The sequence below is a fragment of the Lissotriton vulgaris genome, chromosome 4_1, assembly GCF_964263255.1.
Source record: "Lissotriton vulgaris chromosome 4_1, aLisVul1.2, whole genome shotgun sequence".
NCBI classification, from domain to species: domain Eukaryota; kingdom Metazoa; phylum Chordata; class Amphibia; order Caudata; family Salamandridae; genus Lissotriton; species Lissotriton vulgaris.
Genome location: NC_141691.1, coordinates 2,143,835,604 through 2,143,854,627, shown reverse-complemented (window position 1 = coordinate 2,143,854,627; position 19,024 = coordinate 2,143,835,604). Strand labels below are relative to the sequence as shown.

Genomic DNA, 19,024 nt, shown 5'->3' with positions numbered 1-19,024 from the left:
TTGCAAAATGTATTTTGCTAAGTAAAAGTTATCAAACTTGTTTTCCAGAAACAAATGTGTCATTGAACCAAAATGAAGAGCCAATTGCTGCTATGAGGGAATCACCAAAGAGCAGTGTAATGAAAAAGGATGCTGCTACGAACGGTAAGGTGCTAAGAAGAAGGAAGTCTGTGTTCTCAATTTCCGTTTAGTTGTAAAATAGTTGGGGCTATATCAACTTACTGACTAGAGTTGGACAGTGAATTCCCCTATTTCTGGATTACAGAACAAATCCAATTCAGAAACTACTTACACAAAGGCCTTCAAACAGTTAAAGACTCTTCTCAGACCAATGAAAGTTTATCAGTTGCACTCTATTTACTAATATATTAGGGATTGAATATTTCAATTATGTACTCAGCCTTAGCCTATGGCACATGTCATATAGAAAAACAAGAAATTCACCACATTTTAAATGAGTATTCTAGCTGCCAAACTCCAAAAATGGCCCTCACCTGTTCAGTACTGTGTTCTGCAGTTAGCAAACCCAATCAATTGGTCAATTTTACAGATGTGATTCCCAGTGATAAGAAATGGCAGGAGTGTGATATGAAACACTAAATAAAAGTGTATTTATAATTAAGATAGCCTGGAAATAAGTTTTTGAGTCTAAGATATATGGCTGGATGACATTTTACATACCAAATTACTTTTCAAAAATAGTTACTGATGTGTTCATGGCTGTTTTTGAATTGTTAATTGAACATATTAATAGAAATACACTCATGAAAGGTATAAAACTGGTGGGTCCTTCTAATGTCCTCTGCTGCTGGATCCGGCCACATTTTTATGCTAATCACATTACATACACTACCATCAAAACACCTACTTTGTATAGGTAATGGTTTCCTTGGGAATCTGTAAAGGTGATCCACATCTTCTCTATGGAATACCCATTGTCATGAAGAAAATTGTGTGCAGTATGACAGTCTATTTTAAATGAAGTCCCTAGAGTACTATTGTGCATATCACAATAGTGCGTTTGACTTTGAATTCTGCAGAATGTGGATCTAGGGGTCCTACTGGCTAATCAGTTAACCCTCAAGTCTCAGATCTCAGCGGTGGTCAAAAAGACTTGCCGTATCCTTCGAATACTGAAGAAATGTATTAAACTGCTTCCCTAATCAAAGACTAATCAATCGCGTTCCCAGATATATGCTGCCTGCCTAATGCAAACAAAGCAAACACAAGGTGATGATGAACGGAGTGCTGAAACTTTTAAGACACACACCCCCAGTCACAGATCTGTGTTGAATCCATCATCATTCTTTAGCTCACTTCACCACCTCAGTTCAAACCCAGCTATATGCAAATCAGTCTTGACCCTGTGCCTCATGGGAACAATCCATCCCAAACTGCCAAGCCAGGTCTTCCTTGATATCGGAAGCAAGCATTCTGGGACCGGTTTCTGGGTAACACCCTTCATCAGCCAGGCTAGCTTGAATCCAGAGGCAAAGTGAGCAAGGGATCCATGTCTGGGCATACCCTGCTAACGTAGGGCGAACAAAGCAAACATAAGGCATTCTGTCCATCTATTCTTCTTTGTACATTTGTTCACCCTAGTGGGACGGGTATGCCCAGACGTGGTTGCTGGGCTCAATCTGCCACTGGAATCAAGCTATCCTGCCTGATGAGGGGTGAAAACTTAACTTTTACTTAAATTTGTCTTAAATTTAATTTAAGACAAAATCCTAACTTAAGACAAAATCCTAATTTAAGACAAAATCCTATTTTAGGACAAAATCCTAACTTAAGACAAAATCCTAATTTAGGACAAAATCCTAACCAAAGACAAAATCCTAACTTAAGACAAAATCCTAATCTAGGACAAAATCCCAATTTAAGACAAAATCCTAATTTAAGACTGCTAAATGCCTTCTGTGAATACCAAAATTATTAAGTTTAGAATTTTGTTGTGAGTTAGTTCTGTGAATCGTCCCCATTCTGTGCATTCTGTGCATCACTTGTTCTTTTTTTCACAAGATAGTGCAAGCCATTGAAATGTGTGGCTCAGTAAATTCATTGTATGGGCTTCAGGGACCTGGTTTGACTCAAGGGCAACAGAAGCCTTTGGTAAATCTGTCACAAAGTTCTGCAAACGGAGCCCTTGGAATTTCATGTTATTTCTGCTTCAAAATCAACTCGACTAGAACAAAAATCATAGTAATTCACATCTTCCTTTCCTGAACTTAGACCACAGATTCAAGAAGGTAGATTGTCCTGCTAAACTTTGAATTACCCTATCAAATTTCAACTGTAATTGTACATTGGGGCTGCTGTGTGTTAGTATGTCTAAACGTTCCAAGCTTTTATATATGCTGTTTAACTTACCAAGCATTGTATGCTACATTGATGTAACACAAAACACCCAAAACAACTTTGTCAGATGACCTCATGTACATATTCGTAAGATTTTGAGCAATATATTTACAAAGAGAAAGACAGTTTGAGTTTGGAAAAATATTAATGAAAATTAGGATTCAATAAAACATCTGTGCAATGTGGGAATGTGGAATATGAATGTAAAGTAATGAGTGCAACTGAATCTGATATATAAATAAAACACTATACATTCCCTAAAACTGTCCATCTCACTTTTCTGCCAATTATTGTGGCACTGGTTTGCTCAGGATATAACTGTAAAGTATGTGTCCATTGTAAGGAGTACTTTTCAGCAGATTTCTAAACCAATGTATGATTGTACTTATGTCATAGACTTTTGGAATTCTTTGGAGAAGGGAAGTCAATGAAACCTGCCAGGGAATGGTTGATTACCTTCATGGACCTCTAGCTGCATAGTCAATTTGTGGTGCTGCGGTTGGCTGATATTCCACCACATAAAATACTCCAGATTCGTCACACATGGTGTCATTGTTGAGTAAATGATGCTAAAAGTAGTTGTTTAATAGTTCCCTGCTCTGAGTGATGGATGTCCCAGTATGTCTGTTGGAATCATTACTGTGGCAGTCTGCTGCACAAAGGCAGTAAACATTCACTTACGGATTAGTATAACCTACTGCACCCAGCATGTCAGGAAGAGTAGACATGTAGTCATTGGCAGTGAACTCCCACTTGCAGGTGCATTTTAATCGTCCACTTTTTTACATGGATATTTCAATAGCAAACAAAATCCACTGGCAGAGGACGAGTGTTGTGGATTTTCCTTTGCAGTGTCTTTGTCCATGGTGCTTAGATCTGCTATGGTGAACAAACAGCTACTGATGCAGGACAACTTAATCTTAGATAGAGATTCCAACTCTGTCTTGGCAGTGAAGGAAAATGCACCACAATGGTGGATCAATTGTCTGTTACTTAATCTCTGAATTATGTTAACAGATCTACAATAGAGTATGACTTCATGGATTTTGAAAGACAATCTGCAGTGTTCATCATCATCATTAACTTTATTTGGATCTTGTAGATCCAAAAAGTAAGCAGCACAATTAAATAAAAGTAGATGCAGTTTTACTTATGAGGATGTGATTGCAAAATGTATTTTTGGAAGTAAAAGTTTTCAAACGTGTTTTCTTGAAAGAAATGTGTCATTCAACCAAAATGAAGAGTCAATTGATGCTATGAGGAAACCACCAAAGAGCAGAGCTATGAAAAAGGATGCTGCTACGAATGGTAAGGTGCTAAGAAGAAGGAAGTCTGTGTTCTCAATTTCCGTTTTGTTGTAAAATAGTTGAGGCTATATTGAAATATCAACTTACTGACTAGAGTTCTACAGTGAATTCCCCTATTTCTGGAGTACAGAACAAATTCACTTCACAAACTACTGACACAAAGGCCTCCACTATGCTATCCATATGGTACAGGGAAGTTTAGCTTTGAATACTGAAGAATGTGTATCAACTAAATGGGGAAGACAATATGGAAAACAAAGAGAAACTTTGTGTGATAGTTGTCTATAACATGAATTATTGTGGGTACTTTCACAAAGGCAGGAAGAAAAATATGACCATGCTAACAATTCAAGTATTTTATCTGGCTTGGTTTCACTGTTGGCACATTTCACATCAGCTCGTAAAACTAATGGCATACATCCTCTGATCCAGCAGTAGAGTCTCTGTCATAAAGTTAGACCCATTGAGTGCCTCACAGGCCTGCAAACAGTTAAAGACTCTTCTCAGACCAATGAAAGTTAATCAGTTGCACTCTATTTACTAATATATTAGGGATTGAATAATCCAATTATGCACTCAGCCTTAGCCTATGGGACATGTAATATAGAAAAACAAGAAATTCTCCACATTTTAAATGAGTATCCCAGCTGTCAAACTCCAAATATGGCCCTCACTTGTTCAGTACAGTGTTCTGCAGTTAGCAAACCCAATCAATTGGTCAATGTTACAGATGCGATTTCCAGTGATAAGAAATGGCAGGAGTGTGATATAAAACACTGAATAAAAGTGTATTTATAATTAAGATAGCTGGAAATACGATTTTGAGTCTAAGATATATGGCAGGATTACATTGTACATAACCAATTACCTTTCTAAAACAGATAGTTACTGATGTGTTCAAGGCTGTTTATGAATTGTTAATTAAACATATTAATAGAAATACACTCATGAAAGGTATAAAACTGGTGGGTCCTTCTAATGTCTTCTGCTTCTGGAGTTGGCCACATTTATTTGCTAATCTCATTAAAAACACTAATAACAAAACACCTAATTTGTATACTTAATCGTTCCTTGAAAATCTAAAAAGGTGATCCAGATCTTCTCTGTGGAATACCCATTGTCCTGAAGAAAATTGTGTGCGGCATGACAGTCTGTCTTAAATGAGGTCCCCGGAGTACTATTGAACATGTCATAATATTAGTTAACTTTCATTTTGATCCATTCAATTTAACACACTTTATTTAGGATCTGTGACTTGAAATAGAAATCCATTTGATTATAAAAAAGGTACATCATGTTTGTTTAATTTAAAAAATAAACTTAGCTGTATAGGAGGGTCTGGGAATTTGGGACTTAAAAACATAACTTCAATATTTGTAATACACCTTTATTTACTAAAGCGCTATACTAAACCTTTACAAACTACACTACACAGCAACTCTTTAAATATTGGTCAATTGGTTGAAATGTACTGGACTAGACTATACAAGTAACAAACATCTGAATCCTTTAGAAAATATATCTTTGTCAGATTGTGTTATGGTTACAAGTAACTTATTTCAGCAGTCAATAGTAGATAAGCATTTGTAAGTTATTAATTGTTTTTATTTGGATGAGAAAAAACATGTTTTATTTGTAAACCTCCAAACGATTTACCACTGGGGAATCAGTGAATGTCATTGCAGATTGCAGGAGCCAGAAAACCCTTTTGAGATTTTTGGATGCAAGACTGCTACAATGGATCTGGCTCTTCACTCTATGGATGTTGAGTCATTTGCCTACAGTCAAGGAACTGGAATTATTCAATTCTTTTGCTGCAATGTTTTTCCCAAATGTATGGATGAACACTTACAACATTAATCACTGTGTAATTTTCATGTGTCTCAGACGGATCAACAGTTACTAAAAGAAAGCATTGCACATAGTCCCACAGCTGTGAAATGCTGTTAGCCTGGTTAAACTTGAGGAGATTTGGTGACACTGTTGCCAAGGCAGTATTGATGAGTGTTAAAATTACAATGAAGTGGAATACAAATGCCAGAAATGTGTTGTAACATATCGATAATTTGCCTTTTCTAGCTGCATAATTTGGCTAATTATTCTGAATGAAATGAAAGGAAATAAAAAAAAGCTGATTAAAGTGCTCGAATGACGCAGGGCATGTTGGCACTGGTATCACAACAGACGAGTGATTATTGCAACTAGATTATAGATCTATGAGTTAAAAAGCCAGGTCTTATGATTCTTTCTAAAAGCTGACAGGGAAGAAATGTTCTTTAAGTGGGGGGGTGGGGTAAGACATTCCACCATATGGTTGCACCATACAGAAAGCTTTACCCTCCAACAGGTACTTCTAAACTTGTGCACACTAAAGTTGTCTGCCGAGGAGGATCGAAGTGGCCTAGTGGTAATGTATCTGATCAGTTTACTTTTTAAAGTAGTCTGGGCCTCCGGCATGTAGGGCCTTAAATGCAATGCAATCCACCTTGAAGCCTATACTCTTCTCAACTGGATGACAGTGAAGCTCCACTAAAGCCTTAGGCACTGAGCTTTGTATTGATATTCCCAGCAATGTACGAACTGCGGAGTTCTGGAAGATTTGTAATTTGTTAAGGAGCTGTTTCTCTAAGTAACTATATAGACCATTACAATAGTCTATTTGGAAAGGCTGAGACCAGTTACTACTAGTTTCTTAAACTCCAAAGGAATTAAATGTAAGGTCTTTCTCAGAATTCGTAATGTAAAAAAAAAAGTGCTTGATGTAACGTCATTCAATTGTACCAAAGGACAGAGGTTTATCAAAGATCAACCCTAGATTTTTCACCATAGTGCCTGGGGTTGGAATGGAAGCAAACCCCTCTGGCTAGGGATTTGGCAACAAGAACAAGGTATTACTTTCCATCAATACCACCTTGGATTTATCTGAGTTTAGCTTCAGACAATTTCACGTCATCCAGGTGTTAACTTGTTGCTTGGAATTGCTGACTCTTTGTGGTTGTCAGCAACTGAGATGAAAATTTGAGTGTCATCAGCATAGAAGACAATCAAAGACCCCAGATTTCTGATCAGTGTGTCTAGCAGAGTGACGTAAAATTAAGCAGGGTCGGGCTCAGAGATGTTTCCTGTGGAACCCCACAAGGGAGAGAAAAAGAATCTGAGCAGCAGACGTCCAAAGATACTGACTGCAGTATATCTATGAGAAAGAAGGCTAATAATTATAGGGCTGAGCCACTGATGCACAAAGATTCAACACAGTGAATCAAAATCTTATGATGGACCATGTTGAATGCCGCCAAAAGATCAAGAAGCACCGCATAGTTCTCCCTATTGACTGATGCCCTTAGTTCCTATGCAGCAATATTTAGGGCCTGTTCAGTACTGTGTTGGAAGTGAAACCCGAACTGTGAATGGTCCAATAGAATGTTCAATTCAAGAAATATGGTAAGTTCTTTATTGATTGCCTTTTCTAGGATTCAGGTAATTAACACCATTAGAAGTATTAGTCAGATGAAAAATCAAAGCAGCTTGTCTAACCGACAGACAATTTAGGCAGGGTTATAAGTAAAAATCCCATCTAGTACATGAACAACAGAGTGGAAAGAAACAGGTACCTTTTGAACTAGACCGAGGCTACTCATATCGATCAATTCACAGGTATCTCTGTCTTTGGAGCTTTCCATATTAAAATTAAAGTACTGTAAAGTCCTCAAAGTTAACCGTTGTATCCAACACTAGCTTCTGAAAAATGTGCTCTCAGTACTGGGAGCAACAAATTTGCAGTCCATTAAACGAGCGGTGATCATTGTGGCAACACTTAACCCCTTTGATGCTGATGACGGAACGGTTCCGTCATCAGCATCGGTTGAGCTGTGCTGATGACGGAACCGTTCCGTCATGACTCTGCCCGCGCAAGGCGGAGTCAGCATGGGCGGGGAATTCGCGCCGCACGGATGCGGGTAAAAAGCATGGCTTCAAGACCTTTATACAAACACACCTTTAGAGAAGGGCACTTAAGATATTTTTTTAAAAACAAGAGCCAGTTCACAGCCCTTTACCCAGTTCTACGAAGCCTCAAGAGAGCGTAGTCGGCTGGGAAGGTATGGGATAAATCTGGTTAAATCCAGTATTCTATCCTTAGTAGGCGAAGCCTCCGGAAGATCCACCTCCACAGGCAAAGCAGCCTGTAAAGAATGACAAATTTCTGCATAGCGAAAATACTCAGAGCTAGACAGCTCAAATTCAGCCTGTAATTCCTCGAACAACTTAATCCTCTCCTTGCCCCAGATGTCGTTAATGTTGGAGATCCCCATCAAGTCCAACTTTTCAAAACCATTAGTCTTCCAGAGCCTACCCAACCGCTCGGAATCAAAAAGTGGGGTACCTCCATCCCAGCGATTTTGAGGCTTCATACCAGATTTGGACAGAATGCTTAGTGGGCCCTGTCAAACCTAACTTAGTCAGCCTAGAATACAGCTCCCTATTGTAGCTACCTCCGGGCAGGAGCCATTTACCCATAGCATAGCCCGGATCAGAAATTGGAGCAAACACCCCATGATTGATCGCAGACAGCTGAGAGGCCCAATGGTACCGTTTGATGTCCGGGAGGGCAACGCCACCATCATACCAGGGAAGCGTCAGTTCGGCTAAAGCGATGTGGGGTCTGCCCTTCCACAAAAGAATACACTGCAACTCTTCAACCTCACAGAAATAGCTGGCTAGCACTACATCTAGAGTGTTCTGAAGTGCAAAGAGGAAACAAAGCAGAGCTATCATTTTAAAAAGGGCCGCTCGTCCCAACAAACAGAGCAGGAGTTTCCTCCAGTAAACAATATCACTGCTAAGCCTCCGCAAGGGGGGAAGAAGATTTGGGGCATAACTCACCGCTGGATCTAGAGAAATGAAGATACCCAAATATTTTAATCCCTCTGTGTTAATTTGAATGGGACAATTTTACGGAGGAACCAGAGGGTTACACTTTAGAACAAACAACAGGGATTTACCCCAATTGATAATGAGTCCTGAGTTCTTGCCAAACGAGGCCAGTACATCACAGACAGCAATGAGTTACTTTCGGGGAGAGGACAAATAAATCAGCATATCATCAGCATAGAGGGAAACTCGGTCCTTCCAGTCGGAGGACAACCGAATAACCTGGATAGAGGGTTTCCAGTGCAACCAAGCTGCTAGAGGCTCCAGAACCAGCGCGAAAAGGAGGGGAGAGAGAGGGCAGCACTGCCGAGTTCCACGACCGAGACAAAAGGACTCTGACACCCGATTAATAACAATTATCTGAGCAAGCGGCTTTGTATACAGCAGGCGCACCCAGCTGATAAATTCAGGGCCAAATCCAAATTTAGACAGGACCACCCGCAAATAGGACCATTCTATGGTGTTAAAGGCCATAGTTGCATCAAGCTATACAATTGTAGCTGGTTCCTGCAAAGTGTGGGCTCTGGCTATCACACCGTGTAACCAACGCAGATTTAGGGCTGTGTTCCTGTGAGGGATGAAGCCCGATTATTCCGGATGAATCAGCTTACAAACCACTTTCACCAACCTATTAGAGAGAAGCTTGGCTAGGATTTTAGGTTTGGCGTTCAATAAAGAGATTTGCCTGTAAGAGGCACATACTGTCTTGGGTTTACCCTCCTTATGAATCACCACCACTGAGGCAAATCTCTGATCCCTGGGGAGAATCCCCTCCTCCCTGGCTTCAATAAAGCTACCTTTAAGGTCGGGATCCAGCTTATCAGGTCTAAGCTTGTAGAGTTCGATAAGGATCCCATTAGGTCTCAGTGCCTTGCCCGAGTTCAAGGAGCGAACCGCTAGGGCGAGTTTGTCAACTGTAAGAGCACTGTCCAGAAAATGACGATCATCGGAGGATAGACACGGTAGCTGTATATCACGAAGCAGCGATTGAGATTCTTCCATCGGTCGATCTGAGACCGAGGTATACACCGTTTGGAAATGCACCGCAAAACTGTCAACTATACTCTGTGGATCAGTATCCCTCATTACAATACGATTAGCCCAGCCTTTTTTGTACAACCAAGCAATGAGATTCCCCGCCTTATCTCCCAGGCCATAAAGCCTACCCTGCTGCGCCCTACCAAGGGCCCCGGCCCTATCAGTAACCAATGGTTTGTAATCATACTAGTTGAGGCTCAGGAGGTGTAATTTAGCATGCGTTACCTCCTGCTCCAGGTCCCCTTCCAGCCGACCAATCTCAGCTTCCACTTCCAAAACCTCCCTATTCCTTTCTTTTTTGGTTCCAGATATCAGCGAGTGAGCTTGACCCCTAATGACTGTCTTAAAGGCCTCCCAAAGGGAAACAGAGGAGGACACCGACCCTTCATTATCTACAAAATAGTCATCTAGAGCCTGATAAGGTCCTTTAAAAGTTTGGGGTTACGTAAATACCAGGAGTTAACAGGGGCCACCCTACCTACAGCTCCAGAAGCGATAATAAGCCGGAACCACAGCTGGGAATGATCGGAGATGCTCCTAGCGAAATGAATAGCCTCGGTGAGGTAAGACGCCTGAGCTGCCGGAACCAAACAGTAATCCAGGCGGGAGAGGCTGTTGTGAGCACCGGAGTGAAATGTGTATTGCTTCTTGTCACGGTGGAGCAACCTCCAAACATCCACCAAACCCATGGCGTTAACCCCTTGCATGCTCATGACAAGCTCAGCTCGTCATGAGCCACGGTGCTCAGGTGCTCATGACAAGCTCAGCTCGTTATGGCCTTTAGAACGCACGCATGCTGGGCTAATTCCCCTGCTGTGTGAACGTTCTAAACAAACAGGTGTGGTCATCACAAGCTCAGCTCGTCATGAGCACACGAGCACTGTGCTGCATGACAAGCTGAGCTCTTCATGAGCTCCTGGGCACTGCGTGTGCGCCCTCCCCCAGCACAGCGGGGGAATGTGCCCAGCAGGGAAGGGGTTAATAAAGTCAGGTAACTATTGCATGGGGCACCCTATGTCTCATGGGGGATGCCTATCCATGATTCCCGAAACTACAGCGTTAAAATCAACACCTAGGACCAAAAGCCCATCCGGCAAGTCGAGCAGACGTTTTCCCAAGTCGGCAAAGGAAGTGCTCTGCATACCCGGGGGTACATAGACAGACACAAGGGTAAGAACAAACCCCTCCCACCGACCCATGATGCCAACATATCTGCCCCTATCATCTTCCATAGTGAAATCTATCACAAAAGGAAGTGCTTTTCGTGTAAGGATGCCCACCTCTCGGAGCCTGATGTAAATCCAGCATGCGCCACCAGCTTGTATCCCATTCTGTGCATAGCTTTACATGTATTGCCAACTAAGTGCGTTTCCTGAAGCAACACTATATCCGGCCATTGATGTTTAATATACTGAACCATACTACGTTTGATTTTGTCCCCCAACCCATTCACATTCCAACTCAAGACCTTCAGCTCCCTACCCCCATCGTGATTTGTGAAGAAGAGTTGACAATCCAACGTATACAGCATGTTAAACAAGTGCAATACACCAATGCAAAAATCTATCCACCCAAACAGTGAAAAAAACTTCCCTCCCCAATACCCCCGACCCCGCTGCCCTGCCCGCTAGGCTTAGAACTGCCCATTGATGTCGCCCTTCGACATTCAAAAGAAAGAACAAAAAAGGGGTTCTTTGGGGGATAAGTCCAGTGAGCTCCAGTCAGTGCCCCAAAAAACATAGGATTGAGTCTGTAGTGAATACAACTATACGAATATTCTTCCACTCCCCCCCTCGAGATCAACAAACGCCTCCTACCCCATGCCACAAACTCCCACACCCCCCCCCAACCTCCAAAGCCCCCACAACACCCCAAGGCACAAAGCAGAACATCCAATCAGAGAGGCTAAGACTCAACATCACCTTTTTCCCCGTTGTCAGTTCGATCCGGAGGGCCCCGAGACTCCAGCCACTCCGCCACAGTCTCCGGTTGATCGAAAAACCATACCCTACCATCCTCCTCAACTCAAAGACGGGCAGAAAACAACAAAGAGTACTCTCTAACGCAGATCATGCTTCGCCAACAAAAAGGATTTTCGCTGTTTCTGCACTCTCTGCGTTTATTCAGTGAAGAAAGCAATAGTAAAGTTCTCATATTTGACAGGAGCGCCGGCTCTCGAGCATTGAAGAATAGCATCTCTGTCTCAGAAGTTGAGGATTCTGGCCAACATGGGCCACAGGGGAGCACACGGGAGGGCCGCCGGACACCCTATGCACCTCTTCGATAACAAAAAACTTACTGAGACCCTTTGGCTGTAGATGCTTGAGGATAAGTTCCTCGACAAATAGGTCCGGGTTCTGCCCCTCCGACCTCTCAGGGACAACCAGGATACGCAGGTTGTTGAGGCAGAGGCAGCCTTTGTAGTCATCAACCTTAAGATCAAACACCCCTAGTGAATCATGCAGTATTCCAACTTCCCTCTGCAATTGGGAGACATCCTCCACGAGTCTGGAGGTGGTAAGCTCAACCTATTTCACTTTTTCATTCAGCTTCCCCATATCTGCACGAATCAGGTTAATGTCTATTACCATGGAATCCATCTTGTGTTCAAGCGAGGTCCTGACCCCCGATATAGCGTCCATGACATCCTTGAAAGAGAGTTCAACTTCGTCCCCAATTGGTGCCCCATTTGCAGATTCCTCCGACAACCTACCCTTAGACATATCCTTTGTGACATTGTATCAGTTGAGCTTCTTAGATTGGACAGTCTTTGGCCCCCATGCTCCAGTGTCCTTCACTCTCTCCATAATCCAATATGTGACAGACAGTCAGGGGTAAGCTTTGAACCAGTCAGAAGGAACTCCACCACCAGCCACTCTGGACACGGGCACTACAGGATCAACAGCAGTAAGGACGAGCAACACCCCTATTTAGCTGTGTGGGAACGGGCAACAGCGGCATCCAGAGACCCCAGAACACCATCAATTAGCCGAACACCATCTTGCCGTGTAACCAGGAGGGGTATCAATCCAATACCTCGACACTTCATGGAACCTCACTTTCTTGAAGAAACTCCAACCGGCAGTGCCCGCCCGAAGCCAGCCATATATTTAGTGCAACATCACCAAAAATTCACCCCAGGGGGGGCGTCAGCGGGGGGTGTGGAGGGGGAAACGGATCCTCCAGCAGATGGCATCAAAAGGCCAGCTAAGTCCCACAGTACAAAGATCGCTGGACGTCCGCAGCAGCACAAAATGGCCGCTCCGGCAAAAAAAGGAAGACGGGAGGGGGGGGAAGAGGCTCATCCCCATCCTTTAGCCGGTAACACAAAACAGCCCCAGTAAGGGCAAGGGGAGGAAGCCTAACAGGACCAGCAACCAGCATCAGGGGCGGGAGAGCTACTGTTCATCCCGGGACCAACCAGTGAAGTCGATCGCGGTGTCCGCCTGGTTCGCGGTGCCGCAGCTTCTTTGCCGTCGCTCCTCTCAGCACGCTGTCCTCACGAGCCAGTGGAGCGTGAAACAATCCTGTTTAACGGCGGGGCTAGATCGCGGCTGGAGGCGGCACTCCTTCCATCCCGGTCCCATCCTCCGGTGAAACTGGATGTTGCTTAGTCATTTCCTTTTCCCTCAATTTGAAGCATTTTCCCAAATGTTCTTTTTGTGCCTACCGTACTCTTTGAGCCTGCTTTAATAGCCCCCTACATTCTAGTCTTGCTGCCTTGTCACACTCATCACACCACTCATTCGTGTTGCCACCCATTCCCTTGCCCCTCCCTTTCTTATAAAAAACCTTCTTAATCTGTCCCTGTAGATTCATAAATATATCCAGAATGGGTTGCCTTTCGATTCAACAAGTACTCACGACCACCAATGAATGAGCTTCAATATTGTAGATTAGTGCTTGAGCGTCAGCACTCTTTTCAATCACGTGCCATTTAACCCTCCTTCTGTCGTTTCTAAGAATCATTGGATTTAGCAAACAACCTTCAGGGAGGGATTTTGTGGAAATAAACACATCAGACAATTTTAATTTTAGGGCATTATGATCGCTGTCAGGTCTCTCAGTAACCCACATATCCAGTAGCTTTCACCGGAGGAGTACATTAAGCATAATATAATCAATCCTATTTTTACAATTGGACCTTTAATATGTATGTCTAGGTTCTTGATCAGACATAGGGCGTCCATTACCGGCCCATACACCATACTTATGAGTGAGAGAAGCAACCTGAACTACTGCCCTCACATTCTTTCCAGGCCTTTCTTGTATCAAAGACTGGATACCCCATTCAGCATCGTCTTAACCAGTGACAGTCATGGTTGCCTTGAGGGGTTAGAAAATTAACTGTACTATCCCCTGCATTCACTACATTCTGAGAGGCCCCTTCCCTTTCCAAGAACTTATCAATGTCCAGTGTTGTATGGGAGTCATGAGGCTGGGAGGGAAATATATTATACATGTTGACCAAGAGCACAGATCTATTACTAGTACCACCCTTGATATTCAAGACTAATAAATGATTAGAATTTGTATCATACTTTTTAATGTTAACACTCAAATGAGTTTCAGTCCAATCGAGTAGACCCCCAGCAGGGCGTCCCTTAGGTTACGGTGCTGCTTCGACACTATAATTAGTAAAACCAACTCTGTACATTTTATAAGTAGCCCATGTCTCCTGGACGAGGCATATGTCATAATTGTGGACAAACTTCCCCCAAGCCTCGCATGAAAACTTAAACTTTAGCCCTGCTAAATTCCAAGACGGAAGCCTCATTTTCTAAGCAGGCTCCAGAAGTACCAGGGATTGCCTCCCCTCATCACTGATCACATTAGTCATAGCAGGTTGTACTGTGTCCATGGGTGCATTGGATTGCCCGTCCACATCACTAACCACACTGACCCCAATAGGTTGTAGTAAATCAGTAAGTGTACAGAAGTGAGGATCTTCCTCCGTCAGGGTGGTCAGGGCACAGCAGGATGGCAATTCCTGCACCTGTCAAATGTGACCTGCCACAGTCTCTGTCTGTCCATTTTGTATTTTAGCATGGGTATTACCCAATTGACAAACCATTGGTCTTCCACTCTTTAGATCAGGTACCTTGAACCTTAGTGGGTGGGAAATGTTTAAACTGGATCATAGGTACATTGGTCGGTAGAGTACGCAGTTGACCAGACCATCCACTACATCCATACTAACTAATTCTAATAAGATATGATTATATTTCTTGTTTAAGGAGCAGTAGTTTGTTGCTATTATGTCTGATCTTATAATTGAGTGTCATTGCCTAACCTGTCATTATGAAATGGATTCATTTATTAATCAAAGTTTTGCCTATTTCTCCTGCAGAAGATGCCACAAGAAGACAGAATAAAAGCAATAGAAAGTATTCTAGAAAAAAGTCCAAAACCCACTCAGGTACCAACCAGCTTTATCATCAATCTCTTACGCATTGCACTACAATGCAACTATTTTCTTTCAGGGGGTGAATACTATGAGCAATGCTCCGGGACCAGCATGGGGGCAATTTTTGCCCCTAATCTGGCTAACATTTACATGGACCAGGTAGAACACCAACATGTCCTAAACCATGCTAATCCATACTACTCCAACATAAAATGCTGGAAGCGATATATCGACGATATATTTGTCATTTGGACGGGGACACATGATAGTTTCCAAGATTTTGTTAGACACCTTTATACGGTGCAAACTAATCTGAACGTCACATCTACCACTCATGACTCATCTATAGCATTTCTAGATCTCAACATTACTCATCACAATAGGTCATTTTACACCTCCCTACACAGAAAGACAACCGAAAGAAACACATTGCTTTCCTACCGCAGCCAACACCCACGGGCACTGAGAGACGGCTTTCCATTTGGGCAGTTCCTCAGAATCTGTCATAACTGCACACATAAGGAGGACTAAATTAGAAAAGCAAAAATATGGAGACTCAAGCTGGTATCCAGTGGCTATCCGAACAGATTAATAAAGAGATCCTTAAATCATGCCTGGCACTCTCCCAGGGACAAACTTCTCAAAACAAAAGACAAAAAGAGTGTAGAAAACATAGTATGCGTCACCACCTTCTGCAACCACACTAATCAAATCCGCAAACTAATTACCAAACACTGGGACATCAATAAAAGCATAGACACTTCCATTGAACTTCCCCTCTTTGCATACAAACGAGAAAAAAAGCTGAAGGACCATTTGGTCAGATCTGCCACCAACGCAAAAGTGAAGGCTCCCAACACCCTCACAAGCGCATGGGGACTCACCAGCATCAAAGGACATCGAAAATGCGGTAATTACGTGTGCTGTGATCTCACCTTTAACACGACCAGGTTCGAGCACGGAAATGTTAAACACACCATAGAAGGTTCTTCCAATTGTAACAAGCGTAACGTGATATACTGCATTTGGTGCCCGTGCAATCAAGCATACATAGGCCAGACCCAACAACCTATAAAGGCCAGAATTAGCCAGCACAGGAGCCACATACGTAGATCAGTCCGCAATGCACCTCTGGTGGGCCACTACACAGATAAACACCACACAGCTGACCAAATTAGATGGCATGTAATAGCCATCGCCAGCCTCACGGAAAGGGGTGGTGACATAACCACTATCCTCCAACGCAAAGAGTACAGGTGGATAGACAGAGTTAACTCAATTGAAGCAGGACTCAATTCTGCCGCTGAGTGGCGAGGATTTGTAACAAATCTACCATGATTCCAGTTCCTGCTGGTACCATAAGCACAGGTATCAAACAGAGCTAGAACATCACTGGCATTCAAATCAGGAGACCCCTGCATGCATACATTATCTAGATCTGTCACTTCAGGTAAAACCGTATGACCAAGAATGTGAGCATGGACCGCAATTCATGACAGTTGTGGCCCAGACCAATTTCAACCTTTTAAAATAACGATTACTGTAAAGTGTACAATGCATATGCATGCGAAATGATAAAGTTGATCTATTCCCAATTGTATATCAGATAAGGTGCATTGGCAAATGATGTGCCCTTTTCACAGTAGTAACTATACACCAGTTTCACTATGCTAATACAGGTCAATAAACACAGTGTAATGGAAATTAACATGATAAGATAGGATGCTCTAATTCCCAACAGTACGAGCATCTGTACTGACAAATGAGCATTGTCACTTAACGAAATGGATACTGCCGATCCTTTTGCTCACATTGTAACTGTACCCTTACACACAAGCACATAATGATTACTCTGCCAACACGGGTTCACACAGCATACATAACGTAATCCGCAAGCACTGCAGATGACGCGGTCACAAGACATGTGAGCGCTAGCAGACCTGTAAGCGGTTGCCATAACCACGCGGCAACGATCGCTCGCTCGAACGGTGCCGCAGCGCTCATCCCCACAGCCTGCCCAGCAATTTCTTAGAGGCCCCTTCCCTTTCCAAGAACTCATCAACATCCAGTGTTGTATGGGAGTCATGATGCTGGGAGGGAAATCTATTATAAATGTTGACCAAGAGCACAGATCTATTACTAGAACCACCCTTGATATTGAAGACTAATAAATGATTAGAATTCGTAACATACTTTTTAATGTTAACACTCAAATGAGTTTCAGTCCAATCGAGTAGACCCCCATCATGGCGTCCCTTAGGTTACGGTGCTGCTTCAACACTATAATTAGTAAACCCTACTCTGTACATTTTAAAAGTAGCCCATGTCTCCTGGACAAGGCATATGTCATAATTGTGGACAAACTTCCCCGAAGCCTGGCATGAAAACTTAAACTTTGTCCCTGCTAAATTGTAAGAATGAAGCCTCATTTGCTAAGCAGGCTCCAGAAGTACCAGGGATTGCCTCCCCTCATCACTGATCACATTAGTCATAGCAGGTTGTACTGTGTCCATGGGTGCATTGGATTGCCCGCCCACATCACTAATCACACTGACCCCAATAGGTTGTAGTAAATCAGTAAGTGTACAGAAGTGAGGATCTTCCTCCGTCAGGGTGGTCAGGGCACAGCAGGATGGCAATTCCTGCACCTGTAAAATGTGACCTGCCACAGTCTCTTTCTGTCCATTTTGTATTTTAGCTTGGGCATTACCCAATTGACAAACCATTGGTCTCCCACTCTTTTGATCAGGTTCCTCGAATCTTAGTGGGTGGGGAATGTTTAAACTGGATCATAGGTACATTGGGGGTTAGAGTACTCAGGGCCAAGTTGACCAGACCATCCACTACATCCATACTAACTAATTCTCATAGAATATAATTGTATTCCTTGTTTAAGGAGCAGTGGTTTGTTGCTATTATGTCTGATCTTATAATTGAGTGTCACGCCTAACCTGTCATTATGAAATGGATTAATTTAATAATCAAAGTTTTGCTTATTTCTCCTACAGCAGATGCCACAAGAAGACAGAATAAAAGCAATAGAAAGTCTTCAAGAAAAACGTCCAAAACCCACTCAGGTACCAACCAGCTTTATCATCAATCTCTTACAAATTGCACTACAATGCAACTATTTTGTTTCAGGGGGTGAATACTATGAGCAATGCTCCGGGACCAGCATGGGGGCAAATTTTGCCCCTAATTTGGCTAACATTTACATGGACCAGGTAGAACACCAACATGTCCTAAACCATGCTAATCCATACTACACCAACATAAAATGCGGGAAGCGATATATCGATGATATATTTGTCATTAGGACAGAGACACTTGATAGTTTCCAAGATTTTGTAAGACACCTTAATACGGTGCAAACTAATCTGAACTTTACATCTACCACTCATGGCTCATCTATAGCATTTCTAGATCTCAACATTACTCATCACAATGCGTCACTTTACACCTCCCTACACAGAAAGACAACCAAAAGAAACACATTACTTTCCTACCACAGCCAACACCCACGGGCACTGAGAGACGGCCTTCCATTTGGGCAGTTCTTCAGAATCCGTCTTAACTGCACAGATAAGGAGGACTAAATGAGAGAAGCAGAAATATTGGGACTCAAGCTGGTATCCAAAGGCTATCCAAACAGATTAATAAAGAGATCCTTAAAATGGGCCTGGCACTGTCCCAGGGAAGAACTTCTCAAAACAAAAGACAAAAAGATTGTAGAAAAAATAGTATGTGTCACCACCTTCTGCAACCACACTAATGAAATCCGCAAACTAATTACCAAACACCGGGGCATCATTAAACGCATAGACGCTTCCATTGAACTTCCCTTCTTTGCATACAAACGAGGAAATAACCTGAAGGACCATTTGGTCAGATCTGCCACCAACGCAAAAGTGAAGGCTCCCAACACCCTCACAAGCGCATGGGGACTCCCCAGCATCAAAGGACATCACAAATGCTGTAATTGCAT

General features: G+C 42.7%; 1 protein-coding gene across 1 annotated transcript in view; it reads left to right on the top strand.

The window, feature by feature from the left end:
• LOC147725264 (uncharacterized) overlaps positions 1 to 19,024 on the top strand; it is a 533,626-nt gene that overhangs the window by 463,996 nt on the left and 50,606 nt on the right. Inside the window, exon 23 of the mRNA XM_086918228.1 lies at positions 49 to 144. Within this exon, the coding sequence (XP_086774354.1) occupies positions 49 to 144 (96 nt within the window). The remainder of the gene's footprint in view (positions 1 to 48; positions 145 to 19,024) is intronic.